Source organism: Electrona antarctica (genome assembly GCF_951216825.1).
Source record: "Electrona antarctica genome assembly, chromosome: 5".
NCBI lineage: Eukaryota > Metazoa > Chordata > Actinopteri > Myctophiformes > Myctophidae > Electrona > Electrona antarctica.
In genome coordinates this window covers 53,192,286-53,215,365 of record NC_136810.1, presented here as the reverse complement: position 1 = coordinate 53,215,365, position 23,080 = coordinate 53,192,286, and the positions used below count along the sequence as shown (strand labels likewise).

General features: G+C 43.1%; 1 protein-coding gene across 1 annotated transcript in view; it reads left to right on the top strand.

The window, feature by feature from the left end:
- Nucleotides 1-23,080, top strand: part of LOC306923816 (solute carrier family 23 member 1) — a 253,967-nt gene that overhangs the window by 187,631 nt on the left and 43,256 nt on the right. The window contains exons 10-12 of the mRNA XM_079502136.1: nt 12,431-12,587; nt 20,749-21,002; nt 22,889-23,053. Of these exons, the coding sequence (XP_079358262.1) occupies nt 12,431-12,587; nt 20,749-21,002; nt 22,889-23,053 (576 nt within the window). The remainder of the gene's footprint in view (nt 1-12,430; nt 12,588-20,748; nt 21,003-22,888; nt 23,054-23,080) is intronic.

The window sequence follows — 23,080 nt, the reverse complement described above, 5'->3', positions numbered from 1 at the left end:
GGCTGTCGGGACAGACTTTACCAGGGCGTTGTCTACGGAGATAGTTAGCTCCCGCATAGGGCAGGACTTAGCTGGGAAGAACAGAAGCTCAGTCTTGTCTGGGTTCAGCTTGAGGTGGTTGGAAGACATCACTGTGAGATGCCTGCAGCCAGGCATGCCGATATGCCCTTTTACATGGGTGGCAGAGGGGGGGAAGGATAGAAACAGTGTGTCATCGGCATAGCAGTGATAGGATATATTGTGAGCCGAGATGATAGTGCCAAGGGATTTAGTGTACAGTGAGAAAAGGTTTGTCAAAAGCTTTGTCGTGTTATTACATGCAACAATTTAATGTCGGCCCACATAACTTTTGTGTTTTCTGCCTGGGCCTGAAACATGCTGAAGAGGCGCTGACTGATCAGAGCGAATGCAGCAAATGCTCTGAGTTGGCACAACAGGCTAAAAAGAAACGTCTGAAAACACGCTCGAAGCTATTTCTTGGCCTCGCTCGATGATGATGAATTCGACGAGGAAGTAGAGCAGCAACGTCGCCCAGATCCTCCTGCACAGGACCCGTGGCCACGCTGCTTCCTTCCCGAATGAAAGCAGTGTGTACACTCGGTTGGGCGCGAGACCTAAATCGACTAATGCCGACAAACCTTCGCCTACAGTTAGCACACCACAGGTAAACAACCAACAGGCTGCGGGTCCCCAAAGCACCCTTGTCGAACCAGCACCTCCTCAGGAGGACCCACCTCCAGTGTCCATGACATCATGGAGCCCATAGACACTTTTAAATACTAAAATATCTAAAAACCGATATTACCCACATAAAAACCCCAGGAAAGTGTTTCTTGTCTCCCAAACATCATTAACACAAATCAGTGCCGGAAGTCCTTCAAAATAGGAGCTCTGGGGTGCCGGAAAGACATGGCCGCTTTTACTCGGAAACCCACAACCCGGAAACAATCCACTAAAAAAAAGTTTACTTTACATAGCTAGCTTACATTGTGATCGTTTTAATTTATACGATATATGATCCAAAAAGCGTTCATACGGATGAGGAGCAGAAATGAAGCGCCAGTATATCGATCCGTTCAACACCACGGAGAGCGCCCTGGATTAGGAGAGACGAGTCATTCTTTCAGCCGCGCTAACAGCTAAGTCAATGGTAAGCTAACAATTAGAGTGCTAGCAGTGGCGTGCACAGACATTTAGAGGGGCAGGTGCTCAAGTTAAAACAAGGGCACCTTGTGCAGCGCGTGGAACCGGCCGGTTGCCTTAATCTATTTTGGGCGGGAACCCCTTTTGGTGTTAGCATTATGTTATGCTTTAGCTATTGAAAAATAGCAGATCTACAAGCTCATAGCGCGCCACCGAGTGGCGCGCTACGAGCTTGTAGGTCTGCTATTTTTGAAAAATCCAAAAGGGCACATTGCCAAAAGGGCAGGGGGTGCTCTAGCACCCCCTAGTGTCTATCTGTGCACGCCACTGAGTGCTAGAGTGTAGCATACGGTAGCTGAAAGGCGAACTGACAAATACAAAAAAGGAAAAAAAACTGAATATTCTTATCTCGCCCTTATCATTGAGGATGCGCTAGGACGTCTGAGGACGTCGTATGTATGCGTCGATTGGGACCCCTAGGACGTGTGGCGACGTCCTACGGCCGGAAACGGTTAACACATTTTGTGCCCAAAACGTCTGTGGACGTCATGGGTATTACCGCACGTGCATAGCCCAAGACGTTTTGAAAAATCAAAACACTTTTTTTTAACACGTGGTGCCAAAGTTTGTTTTTTTCGCCATTGAGAATGCATTTGGCGTTTAAATTAAATAACTCAGAAACTATAAAACATTTCAAAGTAAAAAGTTCCAGCATGTGTCTCCACAGTCAGCTGAATTATAAAAAATGTGAATGGATTTTCTAGGTGAAAGTGATTTTGGGCAGTTAAGCGTGGGCTCTCAATGTGTTAAAATAAGATCTTGTTGCAAAAGGGGTGAAGTGGCCCTTTAAAGGACCACGTCACCACTTTTCAACCTATCTTCATATAATTGGTCCTCACTAATAATCATGATAAACTGCCACCATTCTTTTCTACTCGGTCTGCGTCTCATAGGAGGGCTGTGGGCAGTTCAGAAACCCGTCCACCAGTGGCATCATCGATGGGGAATCCAAGCTAATAGAAACTGCAGGCTTTCTAGTCCTGAAAAGTTGCAATGCGAAAATGGAAGCCATCGTTCTCACGATAATAAAAATCTAAACATTTTTTGTAAAAAAAATATTGTTTAAAAAAAAATCTGCCCACAGCCCTCCTATGAGACTCAGACTGAGTAGGAAATAATTGTGCCATTTTTTCATGATCATAAGTGAGGACCTATTGTGGCGAAGTGGTCCTTTAAGTGCTCAGATGGGTGCATGGTCCACGTGCATTTTCAGAGCATGTTTATTTCCTATTTATTGATGCCAAAGAAAGCAATAAGGTACACCCGCACACTGTGTATCTGCTCGGCACAAGAGTATTGTCTTAATGAAGCAACGTTTCGGTCACTAGGGACCTTCCTCAGGCATGCCTGAGGAAGGTATGCATGCCTGAGGAAGGAAACGTTGCTTCATTAAATAAGACAATACTCTTGTGCCGAGCAGATACACAGTGTGCGGGTGTACCTTATTGCTTTCTTTGATGTCCACTGGCCTACGCACCTGTGCATACGCCTGATTGCTAGGTGTGCGATAGTTTTCTCCTACTATTTATTGATGCCACAATTTATTTTTACGCTATTAAAGAAATATATATTATCGTTAAAATCGTGTGTGTTGCAGCTATTATTTTGTGGCCCACTTGCAATATCCTCATGGCCCACCAGGGGGCCCACAGGTTGAGAACCACCAGACCACTTACAGCACAACCTCCTCTTCACCTGACGTCGAAATAAAAAAAACGGTGGCGCGCTATGAGCTCGTAGATCTGCTATTTTTCAATAGCTAAAGTATAACAGAATGCTTGAAACACCAAAAGAGGTTCCCGCCCAAAACTGGTTAAAGTTACTGACACATCATGTACACATTTTGCCCCCAGGCCAGTTTTTAGGAATGGTTATAATGTCTGAACAGAAAAATCAAAACATCTCTTTTCAGTTAATGAGTCAGCACAGCAGTGACTCACATCCCAACGATTAAATGTAACGTAACATAATTCTTTCATACTGGTCTTTACAGTTTACACAGGGGTGCGGTTTGTTGCGCAATTAAGGCAACAAAAACTGAGAGAGCAGGTGCAGCATCCCCCCATCCCCCTCCCACGCACGCACGCACGCACGCACGCACGCACGCACGCACGCACGCACGCACGCACGCACGCACGCACGCACGCACGCACGCAGGCAGGCAGGCAGGCAGGCACGCACGCACGCACGCACGCACGCACGCACGCACGCGCACAGACACACACACACACACACCGTTTGTTTAGCATCCAGTGTAAACAGGTGTTTCAAGTTAAGACCTGCTTATGGCAAATGATTGGTTTAATGTACATGTAGTCTAGTCATGGAGATTACCATGTTGGAAGGGATCATTTGCCTGGGCTAAATGTTCCATGTCTCTCTTTAACCATACTTTACATCTACATTATTAGGGCAAACACGTGTCAAGCCAGGGGCTTTAACATCAAAGCTCCACGGGTACATACCAGAATGCTGTTAGTTTAAGATGTTCTCCTGCCTTGAAGCTATCAGCATTTCTTAGTAAGGCCTGTTCCCTCGTTCCCACGTAATTTCCACACGCAATTTCATTCATGAGAGCTCGTTGTCACCCAAGGCATGTGTCATACAAAAATGCTAAATATTTATATCCTCGCACTTTATAGCCCAAGATTGTTGAAGTTGCAGTGAAGGAATTTCCCCCTGCAGTGATTTAGTGTGGCTCAACAGCGCGATACATGGTATTAGCGCCATTTTAGTTTTGTTTCGTTTTACTTTAAGTTCAATTACTTAATTTATCCGGAGTTGTCATGCAGCGCTGTATGCTTTATTGCTAGATTTTTGGTCTATGTTTGCGGTCTCTCGGCTGCGGCTTAACACTAATGCGTTATTCTGAAAGTTACTGTGAGACGGTAAATGTCTTCTCTCCAAAATTGACATGATAAAGCTCCCTATTGTCAATTTGTCACACAACCGACATGCAGGACATTATATTCTGAAGAAACATTACATGACAATGCGATCACAAATCATAGTTATTGGTTACAATATACTGTACAGGTAGATGCAATCGAGCTGGAACAGACAGGTACTGGAGATGCGAATGTTAAATACAAACTTTTTTTTTCAAGCAGGACCTGTCAGTAAGGGCAGGACAGAATAGGGGGAATTGCCAGAATAATCAGACACAGGTACAGGACAGGTAGATTATATTCCACAAGATTATAAGCACTGACGAAGGTCCTAGGACCGAAACGTTTGCTTTTTAATTGCACTTTGAGCACGAGCACTTTATGAGCATGTTAAAATAAAGAAAAAATATTTTCCTAAGTCTCAGTTTAAGGAGTTTTACTTCTATTTTCTGTACGGTGAGCGAGTCTTTTCCTGTCAAAGTTTCACCTTATGTTTTTGAGACCACCGCTACCGTAGTCAAGTTTGGAAAGAAAAAGGACGAAGAAAGGTGCAACAGTTTTCTCAGTGCTACAAGATTATATTCCACAGATCAGCAGGCGTACAGAACTGCAACGTCAATGGGAGGACTATATGCTCTCGGTAGATGAAAATACGCTGTCTGACAGAGGATGGGCGCTGTTATACACACACAAGGGCTAAACAGGGCACGGGTAAATTCAATAGATCATCAACACAAGTGTAACACATGAAAGACACAGGGATAGATCAAGACCCATGTGGTGTAAACCAAAGCCAGTTTAAAGCAAGAAAGCCTGCGGAGCAAATATGCAGTGGAATAAATCACACCAGGGCAGGGCTGGACTGGGACAAAAATTCGGCCCGGGCATTTTCGCGTGAATTTGGCCCAGACCGGCCCACCACAACCAGCGCGCAGATAGGCAACATAATATTATGTGGCCCCCCCCTGCACTGCACCGCCGGGGGGGGGTCAGGGGGGGCGCTACCCCAGAATGGCAGCACGCCCGGACCTTTCCTGGTGGCCTGCCGCCTATTGGCCTGCCTGCCTGTCAAAAAAAAAAAAAAAGGGTTTTTTTTTTTTTATCATGGCGGCCCCCTACGGTCGCGGCCCACCGGGAAAATGCCCGGTATGCCCGGTGGCCAGTCCAGCCCTGCACCAGGGGCTGAAAGTGCCTCTTACCAGAATCTCATCGAGTAGTAGATACTCTTTACTAACTCTTAAAGTATATGCACGCATTTAAAGCCTTTATTACCACCATGATGAAATGTCATTAAGCATTTAGCAAACACTCTTGGTATCAGAACTGAACACACTTAAAGTGAATAATCGTAAACAGACCATAAAGTATTATGGTAAAAGTATATGTACCTTGGAAGTAGTAGACACAACACCAAGAGCTGGAAATGTACAGTAGAAGTAATTTACTGGTTTATTTATTTTATTTATTTCAAATAAAGAGTCACGATTTCGGAGTCCAAATGCACAAAATGTACAGTAGTCAATCAGCCGAAATCTATCTAATACAGTCTTGAAGTATTAGTACGCAATGTGACGTATGGATCTGGAGAGAGAGATAACTTTTACTTACTTTACTTTATTTGTTTATTTAGATGGGATAATGCATATTAATGGACATTACTTATGCATATTAATGGACGGTACTTTCTGGCCAAAAAGTACCGTGTGGTGGGGGGGCTCAGTGTGCTTCCACTAAGGAAAGTATAGGCTTTCTAATGACACAACCCACCTTTGTTTTGTTTGAGTAGCAAAAACGTTCTTTGTATTTTACGCTAAAGACGAGAGGCTGGTCTGCATTCATGCGAGCCCCGGAAGTTGACAGTAACATACAGTTGGGTGCCACCGATATTGTCCCTTATCATTTGACCCATTTAGGCCTGACCTCAATTTTTTTTTAAATCCTTCTAAATCCTCCAGTTTTCTGAAATAAATATTTTCAAAACGATTTTTCAAAAATAGCAGACCTACAAGCTCGTAGCGCGCCACTCGGTGGCGCGCTATGAGCTTGTAGATCTGCTATTTTTCAATAGCTAAATTATAACATAATGTTTAAAACACCAAAAGGGGTTCCCGCCCAAAATGGGTTAACTGTCCTTTTGCGCAGATCACGCAAACCTCAGCAAAAAGAAAAGGACAATATCGATGGCCTCCAATTGTAGCTCTAAATGCAACACATTAGAGCTATGGACCAGAGCTATAGGATAAATCCATAATCATACTGTCACCGGAGTTTATGAGTGTCATGGCAAAATTAGTCATGAAGTCATTAATCAATATTAATAATCAATTATCAATTTTAAAATAGCTATCAGTTGGAAACTGGGGAAGTTTGCACGTTATCCTAGTGTCCCCTAGGGTAGGTACCCTCACAAAAAAACATGCAGTAATCCTGGTCTCTATACTGTTCCTTCTACGTCCAACCGGGGAAACTCCCGCCTGTCAGGTGAAATGAAGCGGCTTGGATTTACAATTTACAATTTACAATTTAGGCATTTAGCAGACGCTGTTAATCCAGAGCGATTTACATTAAGCAAGAACAAAAAAGAATGGGAATAATACATCACATAAAAAAAGCATTTATCATGAAACATGCGTAAACTAAGAACGTAACAGTGGAATATCTATATAATGAAACTATACATATAAACTATACATATATACTATACTATGCTATACATATGTACTATGACGTGCTATGACTACATACAATGCAATTATAGTGCTTCTCATGGCATGCATTAAAGGAAACATGAGGTCAGTCCGTTGCTCTCCCCAGGTTGGCAGAGGGAGTGTAGTGGCCAGGATTACATAAGACAATTGACACTGGGTGGAAAAAAAGTGTGGGTTTAAAAAAAACTAAACAAAACTGGGGAACACATGGTGTAAACAAATCAATTTAGACAGCAAAGGAAACTGCTGACAACCAAAACACTGACATTGCAAAATAAAATGAGGGGGGAAATAACAAACTAAAAAGCAAAGCACAAGGAAATGTTCATGTTCTCTTCTCCTCTCTTGGGCTATTTGTCATTATACAGATTTAAACATGATGTGAAATGTGTCCTCTGCTGAGGGGCGGACCTTGATGACAACATAACAGAGTATTTGAACTCCTGAGTCCTTATTTCTGTTAGAGTGAATATATCCAAGAGAAGATTTTTGAGTGGTGCAACCACTCCAAGGAACAGCAATGTCCGTGTTCACCTATATGTTCACCTATGCTATGTGTTCACCCATGTGTTCACCCACCCACCTATGTGACTATGTCACTATGAGCACGAGTACCAATGACTACCAAAAGTGGCGCTGTTGTGCCAGAAACAGAGAGAGAGAGATAGTGCTGCACTGCTGCCTGCTAATGAGAGACAGAGAGAGAGAGAGAGAGAGAGGGGGGGGGGCATTTTAGCAGACACTCTTAATCCATTAGCGATTTACAGTAAACAAGAACAACACATTGTTAATACATCAAATACATAATAATAGTCATCAAGATTCATACGTATGGTACAGTAAGAACCTAACATCCGTCTAACAGTGGGATATCTAATCACAGAGGCATACAGTTGGAGGCCATCGATATTGTCCTTTTTTTTTTGCTGAGGTTTGCGTGATCTGCGCAAAAGGACAGTTAACCCATTTTGGGCGGGAACCCCTTTTGGTGTTTTAAACATTATGTTATAATTTAGCTATTGAAAAATAGCAGACCTACAAGCTCGTAGCGCGCCACTCGGTGGCGCGCTACGAGCTTGTAGGTCTGCTATTTTAGAAAAATCGTGAAAATATTTATTTCAGAAAACTGGAGGATTTAGAAGGATTTTTTTTAAATTTTGAGGTCAGGCCTAAATGGGTCAAATGATAAGGGACAATATCGGTGGCACCCAACTGTATAAATCACATTTATATGCCTCTGTCTGTGTCTCTGCAGCTGTACTTTAGTAGTCGTTGCAGCCGGGGTAGACATTTTTGACTTGAGCTACTTGACCAGTGACCAGTCAAGTGACCAGCTCAACAAGATCTACCCACCCAAAATATATTATCCCATTGCTGAAAATAGTTTAAAAAGATGTACCCGAGCAGGCTATGGAATAGCGGCACTGGCGTTACAGAACTAAAACACATTGCATGGATGCACCTGGGACGTACCCTCAGTGATGTATCCCAAGGTCATCTGGGTTTCGGGTCTCGCAACATCATACCCCTCACTCAGGTGACCCAGCCGGGGTGATCAAGTCCCGACACTTCATTCAGGAGTGGCGGATTATTGAGCCGCAATGGTTCCGCAGGCTCCACCGGCAGGGAAACGGTGGTGCTGCAGGCTCCACTTGCGTCTTGAATGGCCTTCCTAAAGGCATGGGCTGTTGGGCCTCCTCCTCACGGAAGTCACAGGCTGCGTCCGAATTCATAGGGTTGTTCCCTACTCCCTACTCCCCATATGGGGATCCAGACTTAGTGAACTATAATAGTGATGATTTCGGACAGTACTCCCTATATAGAGCGTCGCAGTCCGGCCCACTTTCAGACGACGAGCGTCCAGGAAGAGAATTTCCCATAAATGTTCCCAGCTATTTAATTAAAGAACTTTAAGCAATAAAAAAAATGTTTTGGACAGAACAAATAATTAGAAAGAAGGTTCGTGGTTCGTCCCACAATAAATTTTTCTCACATGCAGGAATTTAGCCTTTGTGGTAAAATAAAATGTCACTGTATTTTACTGTTACTTATTTTTAAGGTGTGACAATAAAGTCTTTCTTATTCTGAAAATAATAAATCAGTTAAAGACTGTTCAATGTTTCAATTAAGATGCATTTGTGATATATTAATGATCTTTATATTTTAATATGTGTCGTCGTCGGCCCCGACACACACACACACACACACACACACACACACACACACACACACACACACACACACACACACACACACACACACACACACACACACACACCCAACACACAAACAGAAAAGAAAACACCTTAGACATTGACATATGCATAATTATGACGTAAATTGTCCCTTCATTGTCAATGCGAAGAGAGAAAATGGAGAAAAGGAGAAAATGTGTATCGTTCACAGAGTTGTATAAATGGTACACTTTTCCAGTTGTTCACAACTATCCCACCAGAGGCAGTTCCACAAACGTCATGACTCATGCTTGCCATGCAGGTTTAAAACGTTACGGGAAAGGACTCTTTCTTTAATACTTTAATAATTGCAACAGTTATGTGGAATGGTTTGCCTGAAGGCATCGAGTCAATCAACACTGTGGTTGACTGGTTGGTCCTGATCATAAATTAATTTTGCATCTTATAGATGAGCGTGCCCCACATATGTACCTTGACTTGAGGTATTGATGTCAGCGATCATTGTGCCATTTTAACGCCTCGAAGAACAATCATGTCCACATGATTTGTAGTAATTAATTAGCCTGTTTAATCTATCGGCTGCTGAATGCCATGCAGTTGGTCCTGGTCATAAATCAATTTTACATCTTAGAATGTGCCCCACAGTACATACAGTATGTACTATGGTACAGTATGCTGTAATAATGTCATTGTGATCATTGTGCCATTTTAACGATTTGAAGAGTTAGTAGTTAATGGGCCTGTTTAATACATGATGTTGAGTGTGTAATGATGGTGTTGATTTGCACTAAGCATGCCCCGACAACAAAAAACTCAATATTTCTGGCAGGGACAAACTGCTATTACGAACAATACCACTAAACTCTGGAACAAATACAAAACAATTATTATGTTCAATTCTACTTAAAATCTTTCAGAATTGTATTATATTGGTGGACACTTTAATTGACATTTTGTATCAACTGGGTCTGTTTGTAATACGATTGCAGCAGGATCTCAGAACTAATTCCAGTTTTGTTTTCCTTTACTGACTCAACCCCTTTATTGTCTCCACCAGGCCGAAGGCATGGGGAGCGAGTATGTTTTGCACTCCGTCCGTCCGTCCGTGTGTCCGTCCGTCCGTGTGTCCGTCCGTCCGTCCGTCCGTGTGTCCGTGTGTCCGTCCGTCCGTCTGTGAACAGCTAATCTCTGGCAACGTTGGGTTGATCGCAGCCATACTCTGCACACACACTCCCTGAATGCCAGAGCTGAACCTCTGCCCCAAAGTTTTCACATTGGCCTGTTATAGCGCCACCAGGAGGCCGCTTTGTGCAAAACAAATGTTTTGACAGTACACCTACAGATTTTGTCCAAACATTACGCAAATTGGTACACAGTCTCTCTAGAGCCATTCAACGAAACGGGTATTTCAGATTTTTCAGACTCCATCCCGATTGGCTAAGATTGGCTTCCAAAGTTCGCAGGAGTGCTCCGTTTCAAACAAAATGCTGCAAATCATGAACACATGGTGTGATTTCCGTTAAATTTTGCACGCACATTCCCACTAGGTCGAGGAAGAAATGCCACTTGAATATTTTCAACTCAGCCTCATGGTGGCGCTATAACTGGCCGATTTGTGTTTTTACCTATAACTGCACCGATCTGTGTAAAACCATGTATGCACACTCCCTAGAGGCCAAGGAAAAACCTTTGCCTGTAATTTTTCACATCTGCTCTTTATAGCGCCACCAGGAGGCCGACATGTGTAAAACACATTTTCTAATATTACTCCTTCAGATTTTATCCAAATTTCACGCAAATCGGTACACATGCTCTCCATAGTCATGTGATCATGTGATTTGTTTGATTTCTCATAATTATCCATCCTGATTGGCTACGATTGGCTTCTAAAATTTTCAGGAGTAGCCCGTTTTGTACCCGTTTTGTACAAATTGCCACAACTCCGCAACGCAGCGTCCGATTGCAGTGAAACTGTGCATGCCTATTCCCACTACTAGGCTGAGGAAGAAATGCCACTTGACAGTTTTCAAATCAGCCTCATGGTGGCGCTACAACAGGCCAAGTCGCGTCACACACACACACACACACACACACACACACACACACACACACACACACACACACACACACACACACACACACACACACACAAACAAATAAACAAACATGTTTATATTACTCCTAAACATTTTGCCAAACATCACACACAATCCTATCCTCCTGGTGGAGACCTGTGCCCAGAAGGGCACTTTTTCTAGTTTTAGACCTATTTCTAGTGTGGAGATCCAAAAACATTGCCTGGATCCTTCTCTTTTAAGGCTTGCAGCTTATTGCTCATATGATCATAATTGTAACCAGGGTCTCCAGACTAATTCCATCGCTAAAATGGAACTGGAAAGCAGAATATATTGTGTTGAATCAAAATAGAGCTTGCCTTAAGTTAAAATGTAGGAATGGGTCTGTGACCTATATGCATTGCATACTGTGTGTACCGCACAGTTGTAGTGTGTGACAGTTGTATTTTTATGTTTGTATTGGGTTTATGGTAATAAATGTTATGCTGCTCTCTTGACCACATCATTACTGTGATACCGCAAGTCAAGGTACATATGTGGGGCACGTTCATCTACAAGATGTAAAATGAATTTTTGATCAGGACCAACCAGTCAACCACAGTGTTGATTGACTTGATGCCTTCAGGCAAAGGCAAACCATTCCACATAATGGTTGCAATTATTAAAGTTTTAAAGAAAGAGTCCTTGGCCTGGGCCGTGGCTCAGCGGTCCAGGCACCTTGGCTGGCAATCCAGTCTGGCAGTGTGCCGCGGGTTCGACTACCGATCCCGACGGCCTTTACTGCATGTCTTCCCCCCCATCTCTCTCCCCATTTCCTGTCAGCCTACTGTCTGTCCCTCCATAAAAAACATTAAAAAAAAAAATGACGTTTGTGGAACTGCCTCTGGTGGGATAGTTGTGAACAACTGAAAAAGTGTACCATTCATACAACTCTGTGAACGATACACATTTTCTCCTTTTCTCCATTTTCTCTCTTCGCATTGACAATGAAGGGAACGTCATAATTATGCATATATGTCAATGGATGTCTAAGGTGTTTTCTTTTCTGTGTGTGTGTGTGTGTGTGTGTGTGTGTGTGTGTGTGTGTGTGTGTGTGTGTGTGTGTGTGTGTGTGTGTGTGTGTGTGTGTGTGTGTGTGTGTGTGTGTGTGTGTGAACCTTTATTCTCTAGACATAATTGAGTACCACAGACGAATAACAGTCTAAGTCCACACTATTGATCCATAATATATAAATGATAGATAAGGGTTCAGGACAACGAGGCCTTTTCTTGGAGGAGTCAGTCTGAAATTTGGACTTAGCCTGTTTTTCGTCTGTGGTACTCAATTGTTAATGTATCTCTGCTTTGAATCCCAATCCTAGGCCTTGTTTGGGATGTGCGGGGGCTGGCTGGTCTGCTTCCTGCTGACCGTATTCGATGTCCTGCCGTCAGAACCCGACCGCTATGGTTACCTAGCCAGAACCGACACCAACTTGGACGCCGTAACCAGCGCTCCTTGGTTCCACGTGCCTTACCCAGGTGTGTAAAAACGAATGATTACTGTGTTTTACGATCAACCAGGTGCTCAGTGGAAAAGCTTTTTAACTTTAATAAAGTACCCTGATTTTACATCCACCCTCTCCTCCTCTTTCCCCCCCCCCCCAACTTTTTGGAGTGCTCGGATCACCCCTCTTCTTTCTCGATTTGGTGTTTTGTTTCCCTCTGTGAAAAGAGAGTGGGAGGTCCATTCCTTATTTTAAAAAAGAAACGTATATTTAGGATTCTTTGTCCTGTGCACCTGTCGCCAACCTTTGAGGTATGCATCGATCTGCCTTAACCCATTTTGACCTGAGATCAGATTCTAAAAATGTCTTCTACATCCTGACAGTTTTCTGAAAAAGCTATGTTTCTATGTCAGTCGTTCTTCGATTTTTCAAAAATAGCAGACCTACAAGCTCATAGCGCGCCACCGAGTGGCGCGCTACGAGCTTGTAGATCTGCTATTTTCCAATAGCTAAAGCACAACATAATGCTAACACCAAAAGGGGTTCTTCTAATGCTTTTAGGGACAGAAAGCACTAAAGCAGACCTTTTCCCAAATCTGGACGGTTCATGATATCGCATGACGATCAGAAATGTATTTTTGGCCCTAAACCATTCGCGGCTGCAGCTCCCAAGCTCCCAGGCTCTTTAGGTTTTGCTTTATCTTATCTCTTTTTTGTTTTGCTTATTTTAACCTTGATCATGCTTATATTTTTGTCATCATTCCTGATTGTGTTTCTTGTTTACATTGTGTGTTCTCTTGCTTGTCTCTGTTTTGCCACTGATCTGTACAGCACTTTGGTCAACCTTGGTTGTTTTAAAACGTGCTTTATATAAATAAAGTTTGATTTTATTTTATTTTATTTTATTTGATTCAAAGCTTTTTAGACCAACAGTTAGTACTAAGTACTAGTAACAGTAGAGATAAAAAGGTTTCTGCCGAACAGCGACAATAATATGTAAACAACATTCTGTTCTATAACCCATTCTGACCTGAGATCAGATTCTAAAAATGTCTTCTACATCCTGACAGTTTTCTGAAAAAGATATGTTTCTATGTCAGTGGTTCTTCGATCTATGTCGTTCTTCGATTTAAAAAAAATAGCAGACCTACAAGCTCGTAGCGCGCCACTCGGTGGCGCGCTACGAGCTTGTAGATCTGCTATTTTTCAATAGCCAAAACATAACATAATGCTAACACCAAAAGGGGTTCCCGCCCAACATTGGTTAAAACATATAGACATTTGTCAATGCAGTATGTAATTTTTCATTACTTCGCTAATGTACCGTTTGTTTTATTGCCTTCCTAATGTTGCCGTAAAACAATTCCGGCCCAATTGACCACTTCGGAATGTTTGTAAATAAGTGGGACGGGGCTATTTCCGCGGTGATACGCTCAATTATGCTGCATCCGCCTAGCCGATGTCCGCGAGTCTGAAACCTGAACAAAACATTGGCAGTTATGCTGGAATCATGTCATGCTTTGGGCCGAACCGAGTGCTCTGTATGAAATAAATCAATAATAGGTGTTTTTTTCCGTTTTCCTGCTTTGACATCTAAACACGCAAACATACAACCCTGTGTGCCTTAACCCATTTTTGACCTGAGATCAGATTCTAAAAAATGTCTACTACATACATCCTGACAGTTTTCAGAAAAAGCTCGTAGCTATGAGCTTGTAGATCTGCTATTTTTCAATAGCTAAAGCACAACATACCAGCTCAGTGGCCTTGTGGTTAGAGTGTCCGCCCTGAGACTGGGAGGTCGGGGTTCAATCCCCGGCCGGGTCATACCAAAGACTCTAAAAAATGGGACCCAGTGCCTCCCTACTTGACACTCAGCATCAAGGGTTGGATTGGGGGTAAGTCCCTGCGACATACTAGCGTCATGTCCAGGGGGTGTACTTGTACATCAAGCTGCCTATATGGGCTTCATGGCTCGGCAAGGCTACAAAGCACAACATAATGCTAACACCAAAAGGGGTTCCCGCCCAAAATGGGTTAATTCCGTCACTGTGTCGCATCATGTACGTCCTGAACATAGCCAAACCGCTGTAACGTCGGAAGAAAAGGAGTGCTGCTCATCTTGATACGATAAAGTAATTGAGCAAGGTTTCAGCCTGATCAGAGCCACATTGACTTCCAGCGGTTCAATATTTCCCCCATGTGAAAAAATATGCCCTGGCAGAGTGCACAGGAAAGTATGGCCGCTGATTGATCCAGCAGTTTGTGAAATTAACTTCGGACACACGGACACGGACAGCAGACCTTCTTATAGATTCATGCAGAGCCTCATCGTACATATAACGACTTATGGGATTATGTGAGCGTCGCAGTCCCGCCCGCTTTCATGACGGCGAGCGGCCCGGAAGAGAATTTCCCAATTCATTTTTCCGATAGACGTTTCAGAAAGTATTTATTTAAAGAACTAAGGAACCTTTATTCCTTAGCTATAGAGTGTCGCAGTCCCGCCCTCTTTCATGACGAAGCCAGGCCCAGGAAATGATTCCCAATGCATTTTTCCCATAGACATTTCAAAAAGTATTTATTTAAAGACGGTTACGCCGCGGACAAAGCCAACTCGAGTCGTGACAACTCATGACAACAAACACAATATTTTGGACCAAACTAATAATTACAAAGAAGAAAAACAACAAAAAAGTGTTGTAACCTGCCGTTTTTTTCTTCTTTCTAATTATGTGTTCGGCCCAATTTTTTTTGTTTGTTGTCATGATTTGTCACGACTCGAGTTGGCTTTGTCCGCGGCGTAAACGTCTTTAAATAAATACTTTTTGAAATGTCTATGAGGAAAATGAACGGAGAATCATTTCCTGGGCCCTGGTAGGGGGCGGGACTGCGACGCTCTATATTAGCCCAACATTGCTGTTACACACTTGAATAATGTTGATAAACGCTGCAAACTTTTGGACCTTGTGTGTGTGTGTGTGTGTGTGTCCGTGTGTCCGTGCGTGCGTGCGTGCGTGTGTGCGTGCTTGCGTGCGTGCGTGCGTGCGTGCGTGCGTGCGTGCGTGCGTGCGTGCGTGAGAGAGAGAGAGAGAGAGAGAGATACGGAGAGAGACAGACAATTATTTAATCCACAAAATAATTGGAATAAATTGTATCGGGCCTGGATCGCATCCTGGTTGAACTCTTGCAGTGTGTGATGCCTAGTCGGCGACCAATCGTTTAGTGTGAAAGCCACAAAGATATAATGACAGACGATTTCAAAAAAAAAAAGACTCCTGTAGTGTGAAATACTGTACATCAGGGGTGGGCAACTGGCGGCCCGGGGGCCACATGCGGCCCCCACCTTCACTTAATGTGGCCCTCAGGTTAATGTCAGAAAACTGATTTCAGCTGTTAAAATTCTACGACATGCAAACATGACCCGCTTTAATTACTTCAGTCTAAATTAGTAGCTCATTGCTCAACACAAGTATAATTAAAGGCATTTGAAATTACATAAAAATTTTCATTTTCAGGATTTCAATTCGAATATAGCAAAAAATTGCCGATCTACAAGCTCAAAACGCGACGCATCTACAGCTTGTAGATCGGCTATTTTTAGTAATATATTTTTAGTAATATATGGCCCTAGGGAGTGAGTGTGGAAATATAGTGGCCCTCTCCATCGTCAAAGTTGCCCAGCCCTGCTGTACATAACGATCTGATGCCTCGCAGACAACTTTAAAACTCCTACAGTGTGTATAGGGGACATAAGGAGAATTTTTTCTTGGAGACAGAGTCAAAGCTGCATACACATAACACATACAGTACACATTCACAGAAAGAAAAGAAAAACACCATGAAACACATCCACATACAAAACTGAGATATTGCACACATTCCTTTGATAAAGTGCAACTAGTCAATAAAGTGCATCTATAGAGCGTCGCAGTCCCGCCCCCTTTCATGACGACGCCAGGCCCAGGAAATGAATCCCAATGCATTTTTCCCATAGACATTTCAAAACGTATTTATTTAAAGTCCTTTTAAGCGTTGTACGAAGCCAACTCTTGTCGTGACAAATCATGACAACACACACAATATTTTGGACCAAACAAATAATTACAAATAAGAAAAACAACAAAAGTGTTGTAACCTGCCGTTTTCTTCTACTTTCTAATTCTTTGTTTGGCCCGAAACATTGTGTTTATTGTCATGATTTGTCACGACAAGAGTTGGCTTTGTCCGCGGCGTAAACGTCTTTAAATAAATACTTTCTGAAAAGTCTATGAGGAAAATGAACGGGGATTTCTTTTCCGGGTCTCTCGAGGGGGCGGGACTGCGACGCTCTATAGTCTTACTGCCATTCGGCAATCTCTGATTGAGCATTTTGACAGAGGAACAAAGTGCTTAAATCTATTGCTTAAGTGCTTAAGTTCTATATCTCCTACCGGATGGCATTAGCTTGTACTCTCTGTTCAATACATGTAAAGGGTTATATTTTGTTCACCCTGAAATCATTTTGGTATTGTGTGCAGCTGGTGACATCATGATGATTTGGCCACTCGTGTTGAGGAAGGCGCTGATGTATCATGGGACTTATTGGGGGGGGGGGGGGGGGGAGTATGCTGTAGAAAATGCATATAGAGAATTCTTTATAGGCAGAGATGGTGTGTAAAGTGTGATTTATTTATACTGTTGCACGCCAAAAAATAACAGATCTACAACTACAAGCTCACACAACGCATGCTATTTCAGCACACGACCATGTCATGTGACTATATATAGTAACAGTGTAGATGAACTCCCATGGTGCATTCATGAAGACAGCTTAACACAGTAACATGTCATCAGATGAAATGAAGCATGCTCAAAACATTACTTGGTGTTTTCTTTATAGGACAACGTTAGTTTTTTTCAACCAAGGTTCATGTTTTAGCATTCGAACATGGGGCTAAATATGTATTTATTTTACAAATTTTAGTCCTACTAGACCCCAGATAATTACATCTGGAGATCACAGCCTGATATACTGAATGTGAAGTGGGGTACTATAGGGGGCTGCGCACTGCGCAAAAAGCTTGGAATACGGATGTGTATATTACAGGAAACTCCCGTTAATCTTTCCAACAAACTCCCGTAAACTCCCGAATTGTACCATCACACCTGTATATTACCGTATATTACATGTATATGCCCGCTAAAATTGAGGTAACTCCTCTTTTCACTTATACTGTATTATAGGCTCAATATGACAGTTTGTCACCTCCCCTTCAAATTCAGTAGATCCTGTCATCTTTTGTGGGAGGATGTAATTTTACGAGGTCTAGTAGGACTATAGTAAATATTACAAAAATAAATCGCTATAGAATTTTATACAAAAAATACATATTTAGCCCCATGCTCAAATGCCCCCGCCCCCCTGTAAAAAATAGCTAAAATCGCTAAAATGAAAGAAAGCAGCAAATGGAAAAAAAATACATTCATCTTTTACTTTCTCTAATAACAACAACCTAAAACATGAACCTTGGTTGAAAAAAACTAAAGTTGTCCTTTAAAGACGTGACGGTACAGGATTATTATTTCATGTCAAAACGAAAAGATGATGTCATGCAGGTAAAGTAGTGGCCTAATGCCTAATGTGTCACTCTGCATGTTTAACTAAGTTTTCCACATGTCCAAAGCAATCTATGAAAAAGACATAAGCCTAACCCTTTAAAAAAAATCATACTATCATTGTTGATAATGATATAACGCAATTTAGGTCAATGATATATAACAACTAGAAAAAGTGCCCTTCTGGGCACAGGTCTCCACCAGGAGGATAGGAGTGTGTGTGTGATGTTTGGCAAAATGTTTAGGAGCAATATAAACGTGTGTGTGTGTGTGTGTGTGTGTGTGTGTGTGTGTGTGTGTGTGTGTGTGTGTGTGTGTGTGTGTGTGTGTGTGTGTGTGTGTGTGACGCGGCTTGGCCTGTTGTAGCACCACCATGAGGCTGATTTGAAAACTGTCAAGTGGCATTTCTTCCAAAGCCTAGTGGGAATATGCATGCACAGTTTCACCACAATCGGACGCTGCGTTGAGTAGTTGTGGCGATTTGTACAAAACGGGTACAAAGCGGGCTACTCCTGAAAAGTTTAGAAGCCAATCGTAGCCAATGAGGGTGGATTATGAGAAATCAAACAAACCCGTCTTCATCACATGACTATGAAGAGCATGTGTACCGATTTGTGTGAAATTTGGATAAAATCTGAAGGAGTAATATTAGAACATGTGTTTTACATATGTCGGCCTCCTGGTGGCGCTATAAAGAGCAGATATGAAAATTCAAGGCAAAGGTTTTTCCTTCCGCCTCTAGGGAGTTGGCATACAAAGTTATCCACAGATCCGTGCAGTTAGAGGTAAAAAAAACTTTTCGGCCAGTTATAGCGCCACCATGAGGCTGAGTTGAAAATGTTCATGTGGCATTTCTTCCTCGGCCTAGTGGGAATGTGCGTGCACAATTTCACGGAAATCACACAATGTGTTCATGATTTGCAGCATTTTGTTTGAAACTGAGCACTCCTGAACTTTGGAAGCCAATCTTAACCAATCAGGATGGAGTCTGAGAAATCTGAAAGACCCGTTTCGTTGAATGGCTCTAGAGAGACTGTGTACCAATTTGCGTGATGTTTGGACAAAATCTGTAGGTGTACTGTGCAAAAACTTGTTTTGCACAAAGCGGCCTCCTGGTGGCGCTATAACAGGCCGTTCTGGACATTTTGGGGCAGAGGTTCATCGTTGGCATCCAGGGAGTGTGTGTGCAAAATTTGGCATCGACCGGGTTAACGGTGCCGGAGATTAGCTGTTCACAGACGGACGGACACACACACGGACGGACGGACACACGGACGGACGGACGGAGTGCAAAACATACTCTCTCCCCATGCCCCGAAGGCAATAATAGGCTTATAGCAGCGGGTAACCTATTTAAGGGCCAGTCAACTGTCTTCCGTGAGAACGCTGGTCCCGCTGGTCCGTGAACATTTTATGAACTGTCAGCCGTTCCGTGACAATATAAAGGTTGGGAACCCCTGCTTTAAGCCACACAGTTGGTCTGCACTCTTCACACACTTTCAAAGCGTCTTTGGTAACATGTAAAGCGCTATATAAGCCCCAGATAAAGAGGTCGACTCAAGTACAGAAAGTGGGCTTGAAAGCACCGGCCAGCGTTTTTTTGACCAGCTGTGCTTGGCGGAAAATAATACTTCTACTGTAGGAACTCAGATTAGCTGTGTTTACACACAGCAGCTGGTAAAAAAAGGTTTTCTGGAAGTTGAAGATGTATTCATAAACACGTATTAAACCTGTCAGCAGTTGTCAGTTTCCCAGTCCTGTCCCACCTATTATCTGCTTTATGCACGTTAGCTGGCAGACATCTGTCAGACATCCAAACCAAGCCCTATAAACGCACGCACGCACGCACGCACGCACGCACGCACGCACGCACGCACACACTCACACCTCCATCTCCTCCTTGGTAGTCCGCCATTGTCGAAGATGACGTAGCTTTCTTGTGCTGTGAGTTTGGCATAGTATAGTATTATAGTATAGTATTATAGTATAGTATTTAGCATAGTATAGCATGAGGAACGCCAGAGTGGATGATTAGCTGCGGCTGACTCCAAATCATCCTACCGGCATGCTCACTTAAAGGGGAATACCACTCATTTTCAACATTTTACTTTATGTCATTAATATACCTTTGAGCTGTTAAGAAATCATTAACATGGTTACACAACAGCTCAAAGGTATATTAATGACATAGTAAAATGTTGAAAATGAGTGGTATTCCCCTTGAAGCCTGTCCTGTCCTGTTTTCAACCAGCCAAAATTCTCACATGTCTCCCCCCTTCTCCGCTCCCTCCAATGGCTCCCGGTCGCGGGAGGCACACTTTGGTTAGACATAGCATTGGTCCGACTGGATTAAGGTTGGCGAGGGGTGCGTTAAGACGACCGGATTAATGTTGGTGAGGGATGCGTTAAGGGTTATAGGACAAATGGTATGTCTGACAAAAAGCATGCACCCCCCGGTCGCTGCCCACACAGAATACAAAACTCTGATGCTGGCATTCAAAGCAACCAAAGGTATGGCTCTCCCATATATTGCAAGTCTGATTGAACCCTAGCTACAAACCCTATTAACACCAACAACCCTTGCCTCCCCTATACAGGTCAGTGGGGTGTTCCCACGGTGAGCGTGAGCTCCGTACTGGGCATGATGGCGGGGGTGTTGGCCTCCACCATGGAATCCATCGGGGACTACTATGCCTGTGCCCGCCTATCCGGCGCCCCTCCCCCGCCCACCCACGCCATTAACCGAGGCATCGCCGTGGAGGGCATCGGGTGCATCTTGGCGGCCCTGTGGGGCACTGGGAACGGCACCACTTCCTACAGCCAGAACATCGCAGCCCTCGGCATCACAAAGGTACTGCCCCGTACTAATGATGTCATTAACCCATTTAGACCCGAGTTAAAAACATTCGCTTTGAAAGAATATATATATATTCAAAGATTTGCACCACATTTTTACGATTTTTCAAAAAATAGCAGATCTACAAGCTTGTAGCGCGCCACTCGGTGGCGCGCTATGAGCATGTAGATCTGCTATTTTTCAATAGCTAAATTATAACATAATGTTTAAAACGCCTGTGTAGCTAGAAAATGCATTTTGTTTAATTGGATTCACGAAAAACCTCCATCAGTGACTCAGTGATATAGAGAAATCTACAGAGTACTTCCAATGGAAAGGCTCAGTGCCAAATTAAAAGAAATCTACTGTGATTTACAAAGGAAGTGATTCATTGGATTGGAGAGCCCCAGCTGTACTCTTGCAATTTGCCTTCTGATGTGCCCATGTGTGTTGTGTATGTATATATGTGTATATATTTGTATTTATATATTTTTCCCTAATGAATAACTGACTGTATTGTGTATGTGCTGCTCGCCATTTTCTTTTGTTTGTTTGTTTTGTTTTATTTCTGTGCTTTTTGTTTTTCTTGTCTGTTTTATTGTATTGTGCTTATAATTTATACATTTCATTCATCTTTATGTGAAAACATAAAAATGAAATAAAAAGTTATTAAAAAAAAGGGGTTCCCGCCCTTAATAATCATGTCATATGTTTGTATAACCACAAGACCCTCGTCCATTATTTTATAGTACTTTTAACAAGACTAATAATACACACTCCTGAACACTCCTCTTTCATCATTCTTCACTCTTCTTCTTTAAAACCATCATCAACATGGATTCATGTGTCCTTTACTTTATAATACTAATCATCATCATCATCATCATCATATTATAATTAACCAAATGTCTGAATGTCTGAATGTGTGTCTGAGTGTCACTGTCACTGCCGTAGCTCCTCACTGCCTGCACCAATCACTCCCACTTTTCACACAGGCATTGACCATAATAATATGGAGGGCGTATATACGAAGCCCTTTTTTCGATTTTACAAATTATAAATTAATAATGAATTTATTAGTGAATTAAAAATGCGAAAACGCAACCAGGGCGCAGTACCCCCCGCGGCCACAGGGTGCAGTAACCCCACCCCCCGGCCACAAGGCGGCAAGTATTTCACAACGGGTAAGGGCTAGTAGTTTAAAAGCTCTACTTATTGCGACCAAAGGTCGCAGATAACTATGATGATATATGATGCGTTTTTGTCACATAACCCACAATTCCCGTCGCTCTGTCATGATGTCGCAATTCCCGTCACACACCCAGACAAGCCCCCAGGTCATCGTGACATCACGTGACCCAGCCCCCTGGGTCACCCCAGGCAAGTTAGAGCCAGCTGCAGTGGTGTCCGATCCGAACTTAACCGGGATGCAGACATTTCTAACCCAACGATATCCGGTTTGTAAAGCCAGATATCACTGAGGACACGTTGTAAGGCCAAATATCCTGTCTCGTCCGGAAGGCAATGGAGTCTCTCGTGAGGAGCATAGCAACCTCTTCGGATTCCGCACATGCTCAGTTGCTCCTCAAGGCCGCACGCAGAAGCCTGTGAACATAGACATTTCGTGCATAGATGTGCCACGCAATGGTAGTGTTCTGTCATTCTAATCTAACCATTACAGGATTTATGATGTGGAAATCAACAAAAACTGTGTTGCCAAGTTTCACATGAATGTTTTTTTGGGCATGGCAGTTTCTTCCCTCTCCCCATCTATCAGGCTGCTTGTGTGTATGTTCATGTGTGTGTGCGTGCGTGTTTTTGAGTTTGGGATGACGAATAGTCTCAGTGGCTCTGCTTTGATAAATGAGGCCCTGGTTGTTGTTGTTGTTGTTGGGTGCCAGGTTGGCAGCAGATTGGTTCTCCAGACAGCGGGCTTGCTGATGATCGTCCTGGGGATCTTCGGGAAGTTCGGAGCGGTCTTCATCACCATCCCAGACCCTGTCATAGGTGGCATGTTCCTCGTCATGTTCGGAATGATTGCAGCGGTGGGCATATCCAACCTGCAGGTATGGAACGAAGAAACGAGCTATTGA